This window comes from Malassezia sympodialis, genomic scaffold (assembly GCF_000349305.1).
Source record: "Malassezia sympodialis ATCC 42132 genomic scaffold, msy_sf_3, whole genome shotgun sequence".
NCBI classification, from domain to species: Eukaryota; Fungi; Basidiomycota; class Malasseziomycetes; order Malasseziales; family Malasseziaceae; genus Malassezia; species Malassezia sympodialis.
The window spans coordinates 26,784-42,537 of record NW_017387801.1 but is presented as its reverse complement, the minus strand read 5'-3'; the positions used below and the strand labels follow the sequence as shown (position 1 = coordinate 42,537).

Here is a 15,754-nt window from a genome sequence, read left to right as displayed (position 1 = left end):
GTAATTCGAGACTAAGCCTCTATCCTGTGTACGTATCCAACAAGTGCGTGTACTACCCGCATTACACAAGGGCGCGCTTGCCGCGCTTCTTTTCGCTGTCCTTGTGACTCTGGAATTCGACCTCGGACGAGAAACCGCCACCGACCTTGGCATCCAGCGGGTATCCGAGCACCTCTGTCTTGAAGAACCGACCAAGTTCTACCAGGCGGCGCCCTACGGCCACAGACTCAGGTACCGGCTCGCCCTCCGGCACCTGCACATCCCAATCGTCGGCACGGCGGGTCCACACAGAAATGCGATAATAGTTAGAGCGCGCCTGCAGAATGACACCGGTGACAAGCTCCTCTTCTCGCGAGGTTGGCAGCTTCGATTCGGGCGATGGCGTCTCAAGCATCTCACCAATCGCAGAAAGCATGGTATAGAGCCATAGCTTGTCAATCTGGCTGCGGTGCTTTTCACGAGGAAGTTGAATACTCCATTTTCCGCCGTTGCCATTGGCAGGGTCCTCCCATGCCGGCTGGATGCCATCCTTGAAAAGGTAGTAGTTTGCACTCTGCGGAAGGGTTGAGGGGGGAACAATATTGTTGTACAGGCCCCAGAACTCCTCTACGCTCGTAATGTCCACGACACGGTGCAGATTTGCACCCCAGCTTTCCCTACGCTCCTTGGCGCTAGAGGAGCCCTTGTGGCCGGGGTTATCAAACCAGAGCGTCCATTTGTTGTAGAGAGGATGCTTTACGTTAAATGAGACGGGGTCCTGGAATACCGTCCGAAGTTCCTGGCCTTCGTTGACCAGGTCTGACGAGGAGCCAATGTCGTTTTCTTTCAGCGCTGCAGTCAAAGCAGCCTGCGAGGCGGCCTCTGGCTCAGGTGCCAAGGCACTCTTCTGTGGGGGCACCTGCGTGCTTTCACCCTCACTGACGCGAGGAGCGTCACTCTCTGCAGACATTTCAAACGGGGTGGTAGAGGCGGGGACTCGTTCCGAGTCGTGTAAATCCGCCTTGGATAACTGAAAAACCGCGACCAAGGTTCTCGGCCTCATGTCGTTGCATAAAATCCGGCCCTGTAGGTATATGACTAAACACACATATCACACGCTCAGCTATGTTGCAGCGCACCCCGCCTTGGCTACGTATGGGTGCCCGACGAGCCATGCTGAGAGCCGCTCGGGTATTGATGGACCGTACGAGGGAAGGACCGAGGAGGTGGTAGCTGCGACGATGTAGGGAAGGTCCAGTGGCCCGACTTGGGTGGTGGAGACACCGCTGCATAGGTAAGCGGAGCATAGAACATACCTCGAGGAGGTGGGGCCGAAGGAGCAGGCTCACTACGCACAGGTAGAGAGGCAACGAATGAAGAACTTGGTGCCGATTGTACTGGAGGAGCTCTTGCGGGTTCTGCAGATAGGCCAAGTCCAGCTCCCGCAATCGCAGGAGGTGGCTGTGTGGTTGTTGTCATAGGTGGTGGGGCTGGAGCTCGGGGCGGACGAGGCGCGGTCACCGTAGATGCTAGAGCAGCAGAAGGAGCAGGGGGTGCGGATGAAGGGGGGCGCGGCGGCGCTGCGCGTGTAGGGGCAGCAGGCGGCGGCGGAGGACGGGAACGAGGTGGCGGTGGAGCTGCCGAACTTGCCGCAGACGCCGGCTGAGGCGAAGGTGCTGGGGAAGACGGTGTCGAAGAAGGTACAAGCGTGCGTGGTGGCGCTGGAGGACGAGGTTTGGAGCTGAGAAAGGCGGGCTTACTGGGCGGCGGCGCCGGTGGCGGCGGCTTGGCGACCTTCACGCCTGGTGTTGGTGCAGGAGCCGGCGGACGTGGCACTGATGGGCGCGGAGGAGGCGGTCTAGGTGGCTGGGGAGCACGGAATGCGGGTTTGGTCGAGGTTACACTGGGTGGGGGTGGCGGCGGCGGCCGACTTTGGGGAGCTAGGTTAGTGATAAGGTCAACGTACCTGAAGGGGTTGTGCTTGTGTTGCCAGAGACGGAACGGAGTTTCGGACGACCCGCTGCAAATATATCACCGATACCTGAAGGTGGTCCACTAGGTATAGGGGGCGCTGTAGGTATGCGCGGCGCCGACATCCCAACAGATGGGGCACTGACACCTGCACCAGGAGCCGCATTTCCCGCTACCGCCGGCGCAGATCGATCATTTGTTTGCACCTCTGCATGTAAGTCAGATTAGCCTACACACTTTTTAGGGTCTTTCCCTTCTTGATGGCATCTTGCAGAGCGGCATCCATGCTACCGCTAAGATGGTTCGTGCAGGGAAGCCAGGCGCTCGGACTGGCCGTCTCTTGTCATCACGTGAATACTACGGAGACTAGAAGAGGGTTGGAAAGAGTGCCGTCTTGGCATCAGCGGGGGTGTGCCATTTGCGTATAGGATACATCAGCGTCATTATCGTCTTCATAGGCCTGGATGATCCAGTTGGGCGATCCATGCGTCACGCAAGGCTGCGACAAGTCTGTCTGGCGGAGGCTCGCCGCTTCTGCCGACCCCTTGCTGTCCAACGAAAACGTGGACGCATAGTCCGAAAACACACTATTGCGCTGCGACTTGCTCACAGGGTGCGATTTGTATGCCGGATAGATGGATTCGTCCATAAAGTCAGTGCCCACTTGGAATGGCGTTGGCGAGTTCGACAGGAGGTTGAACCGGGCAGACGACCCGCGTGCGACACTGGAGGCAACAGGCCGAGGTAGAGTTAGAGAGGGGTGTTCTTGGCTTGGTACATCGAATTTTTCAGCCATAGTACGTGCTGATAGCGTTTCCGTGTCCTTGGCGAAACGCGGCTTTTTCATCAGCCAGCGAATATAGAGACACAAGGCGACAAGCAGGATAAGCGCAGTGGCTGTCACAACCACCACCATGACAGGGAAGAAGCTGTTTTTCGGCGAGAAAACAGAGTCTCCATCGTCGCTCTTCGAAGCGGATCGCTGGGACTCTGTCGACGATGTAGATCCGTTAGGGGCTCGTGCATGCAAATGGTGCATATAAGACCGGTGAACCATCATGGGCGAGCAAGTGCCACGGGCGATTAGTAGGGATAGCGTCAGGAAACTGATAGAGCCCAAAGAGACTCTCCGACCGGCGGAGGAAAGCGTCCAAACAGACATTACAGAGTCGCGTAATGGGGAGAAAAGAGAGTAGATTGACGAGGAGAGGGGGAAGGGGAACACAAGACCTGCTTGTGTTGTGAGGGAGGGTGGTGGGGTTGGGAAGACGTTCGTGTGGCTGCTGGGCCTGGCGACAGCACCCATGCAGTCCCAAATCGCGTCGTAGAAGTTCGAGGCCCGCTTACATAAACAGGCACCAGGGCCGTGCACGCCCCACGCTAGCGGAGGGCAACAACGATTGTTGGCAGACCTGCCTACTCTACCTACGCAAATATCTGGGCAATTATACCTTCCAATTCCTGTACCGACAAGCGGGGAGGGCGGTCTGTTCAGGTCAGAGAGTGCACTCCACCTACGTTTGTCGTTCTTTTGCTTAGCCATTGTTACCGAATACAAGGGCCCCACCAAGCTTTAATTAACACCAAGTGTACATACCGAATAACATCATCTCGGAGGGAGTCGGCGAGCCCCATGTCTCGGTGGACTCTATGCTCACGATGGATCTGACTCATATTTTGAATATGCTCAAAGAAGCGTCTGCACGTGTTAATATACATAACGTACGACAGTGGGTCCACGCGCGGCGTACGGTCACCTAGGGCGCCCAACTTGCTCATGGCACTAGGCCGAGGGGTCGAGCCACCGTCCACCAGGGATTGCACCACGGGGTTCCACGTCTCCAGGTACGAGGTACGCGCAGAACGCACAGCCTGAGCCAGCCACTGTTCACTCAGTTGGACAGCCATGGGCTGCATAGCCGACGCCAGTCCGCGCAGTTCCTGTTGCAAGTAAACCAAGTTGCTGTATGAGTCATAGATACGCACTTTAGCAAGAAAATGGAGGCGATCGTTGGCTCAGGGGCAGCGGCCACAGATCCTGAAGTTAGATTGCTTCACATACGTTCGAGGGAGGACGCAATGGTTCCTACAAGGTCCCTGCAGTACTCGGACCATAAGTGCTCTGGATATGTGGTGGCGGAGGCATCGGGCGTATTCCATCCATTCTCGATCCAGTTTTTGGACCCCATATCCCGTAGCACACATAGAATCACATCCTGGAAGGGTAACATGCCCCGTAATAATTTCATGCCTAGCTGCGATAGGTCGCTGACGCCCACGTGAAGGACGTCTTGATCTCCCTGAACGGGAATGACCTTAATGTCGCGCAAAAATTCGGGAAAAAACAACTGCGCATCCCGTCGTGAGCTAGTATATGCATCCACCAGCGCTCTTGCATCACACACACTGGGCTGAAGGTATTCGGCCCACATGTGCACATCTTCGCCAAGGACGGCCTGGCACGCTCCCACAAAGTCCAGTACAAGAAAGCGATGTGCATTGAGTCCATGCTGAAGCCTGGGCAGTATTATGGGGAGCGCATGGTTCATGGATGTTATGAGCGGCTGCAACACTTTGGTCAGGGTGCTGCTGCGTAAATGATCCCACTTCATGCCGTCAAAGAGCGTGGCAATTGCTTGTTGCTCTTGTTGGATCATGCGGGTCGTGGCAAGCAGCCATTCCTGCAGGGCCGCAGCACCCCGCTGGTACTCGACGTAGGCTTCGCGACATGCGCGCACAGATGTGTTTTGCATTTGTGCTGCTACTTGCAGCACATGCTCTTGCAAGCCTTGCAAGGTGGAGGTGAGGTACACGGAGCGCACAGCCGAGAAGGCCTGCAGTGCCACGCTGAGGCCACTCGCGGATCCCATGGCGGCATCGGGCAGCGTGGATAAGAACTGGAGTAGCGCCTTGACGGATGTTAGGCACTCTTTGGAGGGCATTGGCGCAGTGGTGCCAGTTCCCACAAATGCCATCGGGTCAGTAGGCCTGGATTCCGCTGCCGTATACTCGCGCACAAGCTCTGTGATTTTGCGCGTACCCTGCTCAATGAGCATGTCCATCTTGCTCTTTACGCGCTCCTGCGTTCCCTGCGTTACCTTTTTTGTTGCGGCGTCTTTGGACAAACGCTGGATGAGCTCCAGGTACGGCCATGGGTTCCGGGGATCAGGACCGCGCAGTATTGCAGGTTCGTCGTCCACAACCACACCATAATGGCGCAAACTCACTTCAAGGTTTTTTTGAACAGCTTCCACGTTGTGGTCAATGCGCGAGAGTGTCTGGGTGCTCTTGTGGATTGGCAGGATGCTGCTTTCCAACTTCACAAGTCGCCGATCAAACCCGTTTAGGATCGTTGTCATTCGGCCCGTCAGGCTGGCCAGACGCCTCTGGTTCTGCTCCAAGAGCTCCATCTCAGTGATGGCAACCTCACTCTCCGGTACGCTGTTGTGGGATGCGCTGGCTACACGTGCCGGCCACACCATGGTTTTGGAGAGCGGATGCGTCGTCCGAGCGCGTCGGCCTCCACCTTTGTTCTGCGATGTCAAGCGCCGACGCGAAGCTGTGCCAGGAGGCGCAACAGGCTCTAGCACGCTTAAATGCGATTGATGCCGAGCGAGTGGGGGATCCCAATTTTTCCACAACACAGTTTGATAAGTACCCGGCTAGCAATCGATATGTCAATGTGTATCCATGTACGTTTGCCAACTGACTCAAGACGACTATGCTCTGCTTCCAGGGCCCTACATCAACGCGTCCTTGATACCTCCCTTGCCCAGTTCAGATGGTGGAACTGGATGCATTGCGTCGCAAGCACCTATACCTAGCACTTTTGCTACCTTTTTCGAGCACTTAGTGGCGCAGAACTCGGGTGTACTGGTGAATCTTACGCCTCTTGTCGAGCATGGAATCTCGAAGAGCGATCAGTATTGGCCTCTGAGCACGTCTGAGCCATTCGTCGTTTCTAACCTGTGGAAGGTTTCGTTGCTATCAGAAAAAGAAGGTCGCGACGTCTTTGATGCCGAGTCAACCCCTCTTGCCCACAACGTGCCTAGCCTGCGGGTACGGCGCTTGCGCATTGAGTCATTGGTGGACGAGCGCCTGCATGAACTGACACAGTTGCATTTTGAGGGATGGCCTGACCATGGTATCCTTAATCCCCAGGTACTCATGGGCCTTGTGGAAGGGGTCCTTGCCTCCCAGCCTCGCAGCGAGTCGCAGGGTCCCGTTTGGGTTCACTGCTCTGCCGGTCTTGGGCGCTCAGGTACCTTGATCGGGGCCTATCTGCTGCAGCAGCAGAGTGACTCACAACTTGCTTCGCAGGAGGCGCTATTAATGGCAGTGCACGTCACAGCACACATGCGCAAATACCGTACGGGCTCTGTCCAGACACCAGGACAGCTTGTTATTCTTGTTCACACCACGGAAAAGATGCAATCCATGCGTCAATCAATATATTGCTAATTGGCCTTTCGACGGAAGCTGGGCAGTTTGCGACGAGGCGGCTCGGGAGGCACATTTTGCGCCGCATCGGAGATCCATTGCTTGGCCGTGGAGCTGGCAGACCGAGCCATGTCTTGTAGCTGGGAGGGCAGCGGCTTGCTAAGGCTCCCTGCGGCACTTTTTCTTTTCGAATGCAGTTCATCGGTGCCGTGCGCCTCGGTGGACTCTGTTCCTTCTGCCGGTACCTGTGTGTCTTGGCCGGCTAAGAACTCGGAACGCACAATATTGGTGATGACAGTGATGGTAGTGCTCAGTACTGACAGGGCCTTTGCTCGTCCTGCTTCGAGTATGTCCTCCAAATCTCCTTCGTGTTCGCTCATAAATGGTTCCACATACAATTTATACAGCACTGAAGCGCCCTGCTGTTAGGTCCAGCACATACGCGTGTTTGTGGCAGTGCGAGCCAACAAGCAAACAGGAACTTGGCATGCGAATACAACGTCACCCTGTCTGTGAGAAACGCACACGCACCAGCGGAATGTCCAGCCGAGCCAAGTATCTATGGCCCAGAAGAGGGAAACGACGCACCAGTACATCGTCCACGTCTCCAGCTCACTTAGCTCAGTGGGCTTTTCGACTGGACCTTCATTCTGAGCAGCTGGGATAGCCATATGTGCTGTGCCCACCAACGCCTTGTATGTCGCGTAGAGTGGATACACATAGGCCACAGCCGTAGTCCCAAGAGCCAAGGTTAGGGACGACATCGCAGTGGTTACTGCAGCACGCCTAAATATATGCAAGTTATCAACATGTATTTGGATAAACAACACGTGAGTCGACTACCCAGACAGACTATGGTTCACCTTCGTATTGCCTAGAGAATTGATCGCTCTCTGACTTAAAAGTTCAGGATGCTGTTGTCAAGCTTGTACAAGGGGTAGTCGCTGCGGCCGCCATGCGCGCCGTTGTCGAAGAAGGCGCTCACAGCGTAGAGACCTTGCTCGGAGCCTTGGTAGTAGTCGGCGACGGCAGTAAAGCCACTGTTCTGCAGCTCCGAACGCTTGGTCTTCTTGATGTTGGCCGACTTCCAGTTGTCCCACGAACGGAACGAAATGGCGTAGGGGGCGCGAGCACCCACCAGCACACTCTCATTGCCTACCGGGACCGTAACAATCTTCTCGGTACCCGAAAGCGTGCCAAAGTCGCCGTTAATCTTAACAGGCTCCGGCCATGCATAAGGCTTGCTCACATCGAAGGCAGTCAGGGCGCGAGGGCCACCAAACGCGATCAGCTTGTTCGAGTGAGGGTCGAACGTGATACCTGAGTACCCGGGACGCTGACCTCCATTGCCCGATTCCCAGGCAAAGGTGCTCACCGTCTTTCCATCAGCACTCACACGGGCAATGGCCGGCATACCCAGTGCAAAGGCCACGTAAGAGTTGCCATCACGGTCCTGAGCCGACTGCACCACACCGAAGGGGCGCTTGCCAGCCTTCTTTTCAAACTCGTCCTGGACCTTCTCGAAGTTTACAGACCAGACAGGCTTGCTGTTCTCCGAGAGAGGGAGGTTGAAGCTGTGGAACGAGCTTGCACCATGGCTCGACTGGTCGGCAAAGTTGAACGACTTCGCATTCTTCATAACAGCGAACAAACGCTTCGAGTTGTCGTGGGTCAGGAGAGACAGTCCCGACATCTGCTGCTCACCATCGCCATTGGACGAGGCACCGTCAATGACCACATTAAAGTGTGACTGGGTCTTTGGGTTGTAGACCTCAATGCGGCCTTTGTACAGATTCGATTGGTAGAACACCTGGCGAGTACGGTCATAGATTGTGTCCTCCGGCGTCAAGTTCTTGACCTTGACATCAATCTGATCAGGGAGAGCTGCCAAGACACTAACTGCCGAAGTGCCGAGCAGAGCCAGCGCTGCCAAGACGGTGCTGTATCGCATGCTAGTTCGTCGTAAAAGGCTCGGGGACTGGAGGCGCGTTACGCCCGTCTCTTTGGAGTTTATTATCCATTGCGTTGGGTCAGCTGATGCGCCACATGTGCATGACTGCGATCCAGTCACGGATTTGCGGGGTCGCCAGCGTTACGGGCCAGTCACACGTTGGAAGATGCACGGGGCTGCAGCTGCTGGATATTTTTGTGATTATGGAGGATCGTATTTGGCATTACCCAAGCAGGGAATTTTATTGGAGAAAAATGTTGTTGTTTATTTACGTCTTTGACCTATCTGTCTGATCGTAACGTGTTAGATTCATTTTTGGGTCTAAAACATACGATCGGGCCAACAAGAAAGTACAACCCGCGGAAAAGTAGCCGCCTAGACCGCGTCGTCGGAAATCCATGGGGGCAATTTCGGTAATATACTTGCGAAGCCGACATTGGAAGGTTTATATCAAGCTCACCTTCGTCCTTATAATAGAGCCATTCGTCTTCGATTAAGGTATCCCCCACTTCAATATGGTTGCCCTCAAGTTTGCTGCTGTTCTGAGCGTTGTTGCTGCTGCCGTGATGGCCGCCCCCTCTAGCATGGATCGCCGTGCTTCGCCAGACAACCAGGTGTGGGTTACGAGCGCCTCGGACTACTGCCTAATCCTTCCTCGTCACCGCGAGAGCATTGGCGACAGCGAGTCGCCGGGTCGTATGCGCTCTTTCTGTTCTAAGCCGTATGACTCGTCGCAGGGTCAGATTAACCCTGGCTTCTGGAAGGAAGTGCACTTCAAGAAGACCAAGAACTATGTTCAGCTTACTGGCTGCATCAACCCGCGTGTCCAGAGTACCCTTCTGTCCCACGATGATGGTGGTCAGTACGACTCCAATGGCAACGGTGGTGTTGGTAACCCTGAGGGTTCTGTCTGCCTTGGCTACTCCTCGTACGTGGAACTCGTGGAGCCCTCAGACGGCAAGGCCTGCATCCGCTGCTGTGTTAACGACAAGTACTGCGATGTTGGTCACGATGAGGACGGCTGTGAGGCCGTCATCCCTGGCCAATACTGCTAAAGTGTAACGTCAGACTATTTTCCCATCAACTTATATCACTAATTCGTTGTGCCTCCTGCAATGTTTTCAAGTTGACCCACATTTTATCTAAGACATTTTCATTTGTATATTTGTGGTCCTCTAGCTCTATATTGGCGCCCTGTCTATTGTTGTAAGATTCTTTCTTCCTCTTCACATAGTTGTCGACTATTTTTACTCTTATTGATTACCCGGATAAAGGAAATCTATCCCCGGATTTCACTTTATGATGTCGCTTGGGTTTGTATGCCTCCTCGGTCCATGTAAGCGACGTTATGCGGTTATGGACGTATGAGATTGTGGTGCGGTCCTGCCCAAATACACATTGATGCGCAAAGGAAAGGACACTGACAGCTACAATTACTCCAAGTTGAATGCCTACATGTCTTACGTCGTGTCGAACGCTGCGACACAATCCTTCGTGTGATGCATGCGGTGTGCGTGTGACTTCCCTGCAGATGAGATCCACTGGTGCGTATGAACGACGTCGGTCGAGTGACCTTCTGCAGAGGCAACCAATGATTGGTCAGATTTGTCCACATTCTTTCATCCTACATGTTCCATGCGCTGGCAATCCCCTTCCAGCGTGCACGTGGATGCTACGAAGTCGTTGGGCGCCCCTCCCGTTCTACAGCTTTCTTCTTACCATTCGGATTCCCTTTCGAACGGCTCTCGTTCGCAGTAACAGAACCCGTTCTACTCATACAATCATGGCGTACGTACTTGGATTATAGAATGTGACTTTCTAACAGCACAGTACTTCTGCCGTTCTTGGCTTTCCCCGCATTGGTCCCCAGCGTGAGGTGAAGAAGGCCCTCGAGGCGTACTGGGGCGACAAGATTTCCGCTGAGGAGCTCCTGAAGGTGGCCAAGGAGCAGCGTCTCAACACCTACGCTACTATCAAGGAGCAAGGCGTTGACTTTGTTCCTACTGGTACCTTCTCGCTCTACGATCACGTTCTTGACGCGTCGAACACTTTCGGTGTTGTGCCGGAGGCGTACGCCAAGTCGGGTCTCTCGCCTCTCGACACCTACTTCGCCATGGCCCGTGGTCACCAGAAGGGCGGCGTGGATCTGCCTGCCACCGAGATGAAGAAGTGGTTCGACTCGAACTACCACTACCTTGTGCCTGAGTTCTCAGAGAAGTCCGAGTTCAAGCTCAACAACACTAAGCCTGTGGATGAGTTTGTTGAGGCCAAGGAGGCCGGATACAATGCTCGCCCCGTTGTTGTGGGTCCCATTACACTGCTCTGGCTCGGTAAGGTGTCCAAGGATGCTCAGGACCCTAACTTCAACCGCTTCTCTCTTCTCCCGAAGCTGACGGAGACCTACGCTGAACTCTTCAAGCAACTTCATGCCGCTGGTGCCCCCTGGGTGCAGGTAGATGAGCCTATTCTTGTGATGGACACCGCTAAGGAGCTTGCTGGCGAGTTCAAGAGCACCTATGAGTCTTTGCACAAGGCCGTACCTGAGCTTAACATTCTGATTGCCACTTACTTTGGTCGTCTGGAGGACAACGTTGACTTCGTGAAGGATCTTCCTATCGCCGGTCTTCACATTGACCTCGACCGTGCCCCTGAGCAACTTGACGCTGTGCTGAAGGCTGTCGCCTCAACCAAGATTGGCTTGTCTCTGGGTCTTGTTTCGGGCCGTAACATCTGGAAGACGGACCTTTCTAAGGCTGTTGAACTCGCCAAGAAGGCAGTCGAAACCATTGGTGCCGATCGTGTGCAGGTTGCGTCGTCGTCGTCGCTGCTGCACACCCCTATTTCCCTTGCCAACGAGAAGAAGCTCTCGGAGGAAGTGAAAGACTGGTTCTCGTTCGCTACCGAGAAGTGCGGTGAGGTTGCCACAATTGGCCTGGCCTTGCAGAACTCTGAGGCTGCTCAAGAGAAGCTCGCTGCGAATGCCAAGAGCATTGCTGCTCGTCGCGACTTTGAGAAGAACTCGGACCCTGCCGTGCGTGAGCGCGTGGCCAACATCAAGCCCGAGGACTTTAGCCGGAAGTCGCCATTCCCTCACCGCCGTGAGGTCCAGCGCCAGTTCCTGAAGCTGCCACCCTTCCCCACTACCACCATTGGTTCATTCCCTCAGACCAAGGAGATTCGTCAGTACCGTGCTCGCTTCACCAAGGGCGAGATTTCTGAGGAGGAGTACGAGAAGTTCCTTGAGGATGAGATTAAGTCGGTCGTGCAAAAGCAGGAGGCTCTTGGCCTTGATGTGCTCGTCCACGGTGAGCCCGAGCGTAACGACATGGTGCAGTACTTTGGTGAGCAACTCGATGGATTTGTGTTCACCCAGAATGCGTGGGTTCAGAGCTTTGGTTCTCGCTACGTGCGCCCGCCGATCGTGGTTTCGGACGTGTCGCGCCCCAAGGCGATGACTGTCCGCTGGTCGTCGTACGCCCAGAGCCTGACCCAGAAGGTCATGAAGGGTATGCTCACGGGTCCTGTCACTATCCTGAACTGGTCGTTCCCCCGTGTTGATATTGGCAAGGACGTCCAGGCCTTCCAGATTGCCCTGGCGCTGCGTGACGAGGTGGTTGACCTTGAGCAGGCAGGCATTCGTGCCGTGCAGGTGGATGAGCCCGCCATTCGTGAGGGTCTGCCGCTGCGCCGCAAGGAGTGGGATGCGTATCTCAAGTGGGCTGTTGACTCATTCCGTCTCTCGGTGAGCGGTGCCTCGGACGCCATGAACACGGCGAGCCACTTCTGCTACTCAGACTTTAACGACATCATGGACTCGGTAATTGCCCTTGACGCCGACATGATCTCGATTGAGAACTCTAAGAGTGACGCTAAGCTGCTTAAGATCTTCCAGAGCACTAAGTACCCTAATGAGATTGGTCCGGGTGTGTTTGACATCCACTCGCCTCGTGTACCCTCGGTCGAGGAGATGACGCAGCGCATTAAGGACATGAGTCAATTCATTGATCCTAAGCTGCTCTGGGTCAACCCTGACTGTGGTCTTAAGACTCGCACGTGGGACGAGTGCACTGCGCAGCTGAAGGCCATGGTCGCCGCCGCCGAGGAGGCGCGTAAGATGTTCGCCTGATGGATTCCTCCCCTTGTGGGCCCAATGTGACAGCAAGCGCCCATTGCAGGTCGCCATTGGTCCACTTCTATACTCAACTATGGATGAGGAACCCGCGAACCTGTATTATTTAAAGTCATTCAAAAACCCTGTATGTCGCTGGATATGATGAACGACATGTCATCGTGATACGACTCCCTCCTGGTTTTCGTACGCAGTCATGTTTGCCCTATCGTGTTTTATAGCCCCCAATGCATGTTTCAACAGCTGCAAATTTCTAGATCTTACCGAGGTCGAAAGGTGTGCTTTTAGCGTCTGTCTGGGCAAGTGTATCGTAGGTTAGCTCGATGGTGGGACGTGCGTCATGTGGAGGAACTTCGACCTATGTCGCCGTCATGGATCCGACCTTAATATCCGGTGAACCGCGACCAAAGTTTCCGGATATGTACATAAAAGATGTCTCTAATCTCGAGAAAAGTGGTTTAGTTACTGCTGTCGAGTATCTTCGACTCCAACTGAAATCGTACCAACGTTTATGTGATCGTGAGTTTTCCTATTATGAAAGTGTCTTAGAAGCTTTGGAGCGGTCCCAACCTAACGTTGATTATGAGCAATCTATTAAATCGATTTCATTTCGCTTAAAGTCACTGCGTGATACGATCTTTTCTATTGAGGCTGAGAAAAGCGACCTTGTCACACGCATTGAACATCGAGTAGCACACGTACACTCTCTGGGATCTTTCCAAGACACACCGTCTTTGTCGGCTTGGTGCGATATTAGAATGAAAAGGCTCCTAGTGGACTATATGATTCGCTATGGATATACCGATGTGGCACGCGATATAACGTTACATCATGGCCTAGATGTACGTCGTCCAATCTCACACAGACTCTAGTGGACCTTGGCCTATTTCAACGTTTGCTCCAAATTGAGGATTCTTTACACTTTCGCGAGGGTGATGCCTTGCCAAATTCTTGTGATGTTGCCCTGGAATGGTGTTCTGAGAATAGGGCTGTGCTTCGGAAGATCAATAGCAGCTTGGAGCTGGAGCTCAGGCTTCAAGAATTCATTGAATTAGTGCGGCCTGGAACTATGGAGGGCCGTCGGAAGGCTGTAATGTATGCGCGTAAACACTTTCCTTCTTATATGGGATATTCAGGAAACTCGAATGTGGTTCCCGAATACCGTGATCGTATCCAGCGAGCCATGGGGATACTTGCTGTCAGAAAATCTAGTGGTTTCTATGCTGACTTGTACGACCTAAAGCGCTGGCATACCCTAAGAAAGTCATTTTGGAGGACAGCTCTAAAGGCATATCATTTGCCGCCCATGCCACTCATTCATATTGCTTTGAGTGCAGGCCTGTCAACCCTAAAAACTTTAACGTGCACCCCTATGGCGACTTCTAGCCACGATTCGGTTGACCAGCACCCTGAGAATTTCGTGTTAAAATCACAAAGAGACTGCCCTACATGTGAATATAGCCGGCTCGGATCACTCGCCGCAAAGGTTCCAAGAAATCGTCGCGAAAATTCTACGCTCATATGTCGAGTGACGGAAAAGGTCATGGATGATCAAAACCCGCCCATGTGTCTGCCAAATGGGATGGTATATTCTCAAGAGGTACGTCATATGGTCTAATTTTAGGGTATTTCACAGCTCGCATCCCAAAGTCCGGATCATTGCTACATTACTTGCCCACGCACAGGCCAGGTGTACGCATTGTCAGATTGCCGGAAGCTTTTCGTTTCATAGACCGGCTATCATCACGTGATAGCGTTGGCGCTCGGCGTCACGATCTTGGTTTAGGGCCCGCATTCCGGATTGAGATTGTTCTGTATTTTTCACGAGCACGATCTACTATTCCGTGAATTTTGAACTAGAGCATTTCTTGTTCCAGTCCGCTTGATTTTAACTTTATTGTACGATTGAAGAGTTATATCTTCTCTACTATACTTAATTATACCCGGTCGTTTCTAAAGTACCACTCAATTCTTCTAACCCTAAATAGTCCCTGCACCAGGGATGACGACAGATACGTTTTCTTTGGATAATTCTGCTTCTGAAATACCAATATCTTCAAACGATAGTTCAAGAATCAACATTGTTGAGGATGCAGTGCTAATAAAGGAACCACCTTCTGTGGTCGAAGAAACCCTCGATACCTTCGCGGGAAAGCTCAGTTCATCTCCTCAGACGATTTCATATCATGATTTTTCTGATTCCGAAAAAGGAGGCGGTAAAATACGTGGTTACCAGTGGTCTTACAATGGTAGCACACCATCAGAAACGACTGACATGGACACGAATGCTGTGTCCACTTACAACCTACGACAAAGCCAAAGTCAACTTTCTGACTATTTACCAGTAGCCTACAGCTTTCTTGGTTCTGAGGAAGCAGTACGTGAACGTCTTTTATCGAACTTGCATGTGGATTCGTCTAGAGTACATGAAGACTCATTGAATGAATCACAAGCAGTCAGTACTTGGTCAAGCAAGGGAACTCGAACTCACAGGGTTGGCGACCCATTTCACAAGACTCGTGTCAGCTCTTTTAAATCTTCATCGAGAGATTTTCCTAAACGTTCCATGTCTACTGATTCTTCTCAAGCATTACCCCAAACAGGAAAACAAGATAACTATCACTTGACAGAAAATTTGAACACCGGATCTCCTATGTCGACGTCCAGCAGAGCGCGACCAGCAAATACACAAACAGGATCACGACCTAATCGCCAACACAGTCCAGTGCCTGTCCGACCGTCCCCTGGACCTTCAAGGTCTTCAGGGAATATTAGTGCCTTTTCGGACCTTTCCAACGGTGGCTCTGCTCACTTTGGTCCCGGACTCCGAGCCAAGCTAAATACCGTTCTTCCACTGCTTTTGAATACGGTGCCAATTGGCCCCTCTCGGACAGTCATGATTGCCGAATACGGCTGTATGAATTCTCGTGCTATTCATCTACTCCGGACCGTTTTGGAGCAGCTTTCCACTATTGCCTTTTCTGTTAAACCAGAATCTATGTCCATCGCAGATTCACAAGACAGCGCGGCACATATACCATCTCATCGTGCATCTATGGCTGGCTTGGCCCAAGAAACAGCTGATGTCATTAATTTTGTGGTACTGCACGAAGACGTGGCTCAGTCAGATTTTCGCTGGTTCCAACAAGTTCTAGACACTCACTCTGAGTCTTATCTTGATCCTCTGTGGCAATCATCACAAAACCCACCACTTCAGAATGCCATTTTTAGCGCCTGCGTGGCGCGCCCATTTGGGTCCAGAATTGCCCCCCCTGATTCCTTAA

At 53.1% G+C, this 15,754-nt stretch overlaps 6 protein-coding genes and 1 pseudogene across 7 annotated transcripts; 4 read left to right on the top strand and 3 right to left on the bottom strand.

The window, feature by feature from the left end:
* Positions 1–61: 61 nt before the first annotated feature.
* On the bottom strand, positions 62–949 carry MSY001_0610 (uncharacterized protein; the record flags this gene model as incomplete). The annotated part of the gene is made up of 1 exon (XM_018885642.1): positions 62–949. The coding sequence occupies one exon, from the start codon at positions 947–949 to the stop codon at positions 62–64; it is 888 nt and encodes a 295-aa protein (XP_018739230.1).
* A 3,252-nt stretch (positions 950–4,201) lies between these two features.
* Positions 4,202–5,432, bottom strand: MSY001_0609 (uncharacterized protein; the record flags this gene model as incomplete). The annotated part of the gene is made up of 2 exons (XM_018885631.1): positions 4,202–4,250; positions 4,354–5,432. 2 exons carry the CDS (start codon positions 5,430–5,432, stop codon positions 4,202–4,204), a joined length of 1,128 nt encoding a protein of 375 aa, XP_018739229.1.
* Positions 5,433–5,640: 208 nt separating this feature from the next.
* Positions 5,641–6,411, top strand: MSY001_0608 (uncharacterized protein; the record flags this gene model as incomplete). The annotated part of the gene is made up of 2 exons (XM_018885620.1): positions 5,641–6,036; positions 6,112–6,411. The coding sequence occupies 2 exons, from the start codon at positions 5,641–5,643 to the stop codon at positions 6,409–6,411; spliced, it is 696 nt and encodes a 231-aa protein (XP_018739228.1).
* An 877-nt stretch (positions 6,412–7,288) lies between these two features.
* Mala s 1 (allergen) lies at positions 7,289–8,341 on the bottom strand (the record flags this gene model as incomplete). The annotated part of the gene is made up of 1 exon (XM_018885609.1): positions 7,289–8,341. One exon carries the CDS (start codon positions 8,339–8,341, stop codon positions 7,289–7,291), a length of 1,053 nt encoding a protein of 350 aa, XP_018739227.1.
* Positions 8,342–8,856: 515 nt separating this feature from the next.
* On the top strand, positions 8,857–9,396 carry Mala s 8 (allergen; the record flags this gene model as incomplete). The annotated part of the gene is made up of 2 exons (XM_018885598.1): positions 8,857–8,889; positions 8,956–9,396. The coding sequence occupies 2 exons, from the start codon at positions 8,857–8,859 to the stop codon at positions 9,394–9,396; spliced, it is 474 nt and encodes a 157-aa protein (XP_018739226.1).
* A 728-nt stretch (positions 9,397–10,124) lies between these two features.
* On the top strand, positions 10,125–12,467 carry MSY001_0605 (uncharacterized protein; the record flags this gene model as incomplete). Its single annotated transcript, XM_018885587.1, has 2 exons — positions 10,125–10,129; positions 10,172–12,467. 2 exons carry the CDS (start codon positions 10,125–10,127, stop codon positions 12,465–12,467), a joined length of 2,301 nt encoding a protein of 766 aa, XP_018739225.1.
* A 479-nt stretch (positions 12,468–12,946) lies between these two features.
* MSY001_0604 lies at positions 12,947–13,563 on the top strand (annotated as a pseudogene). Its single transcript has 2 exons — positions 12,947–13,312; positions 13,336–13,563. Coding segments are annotated over exons 1-2 (594 nt in total).
* Positions 13,564–15,754: the final 2,191 nt, after the last annotated feature.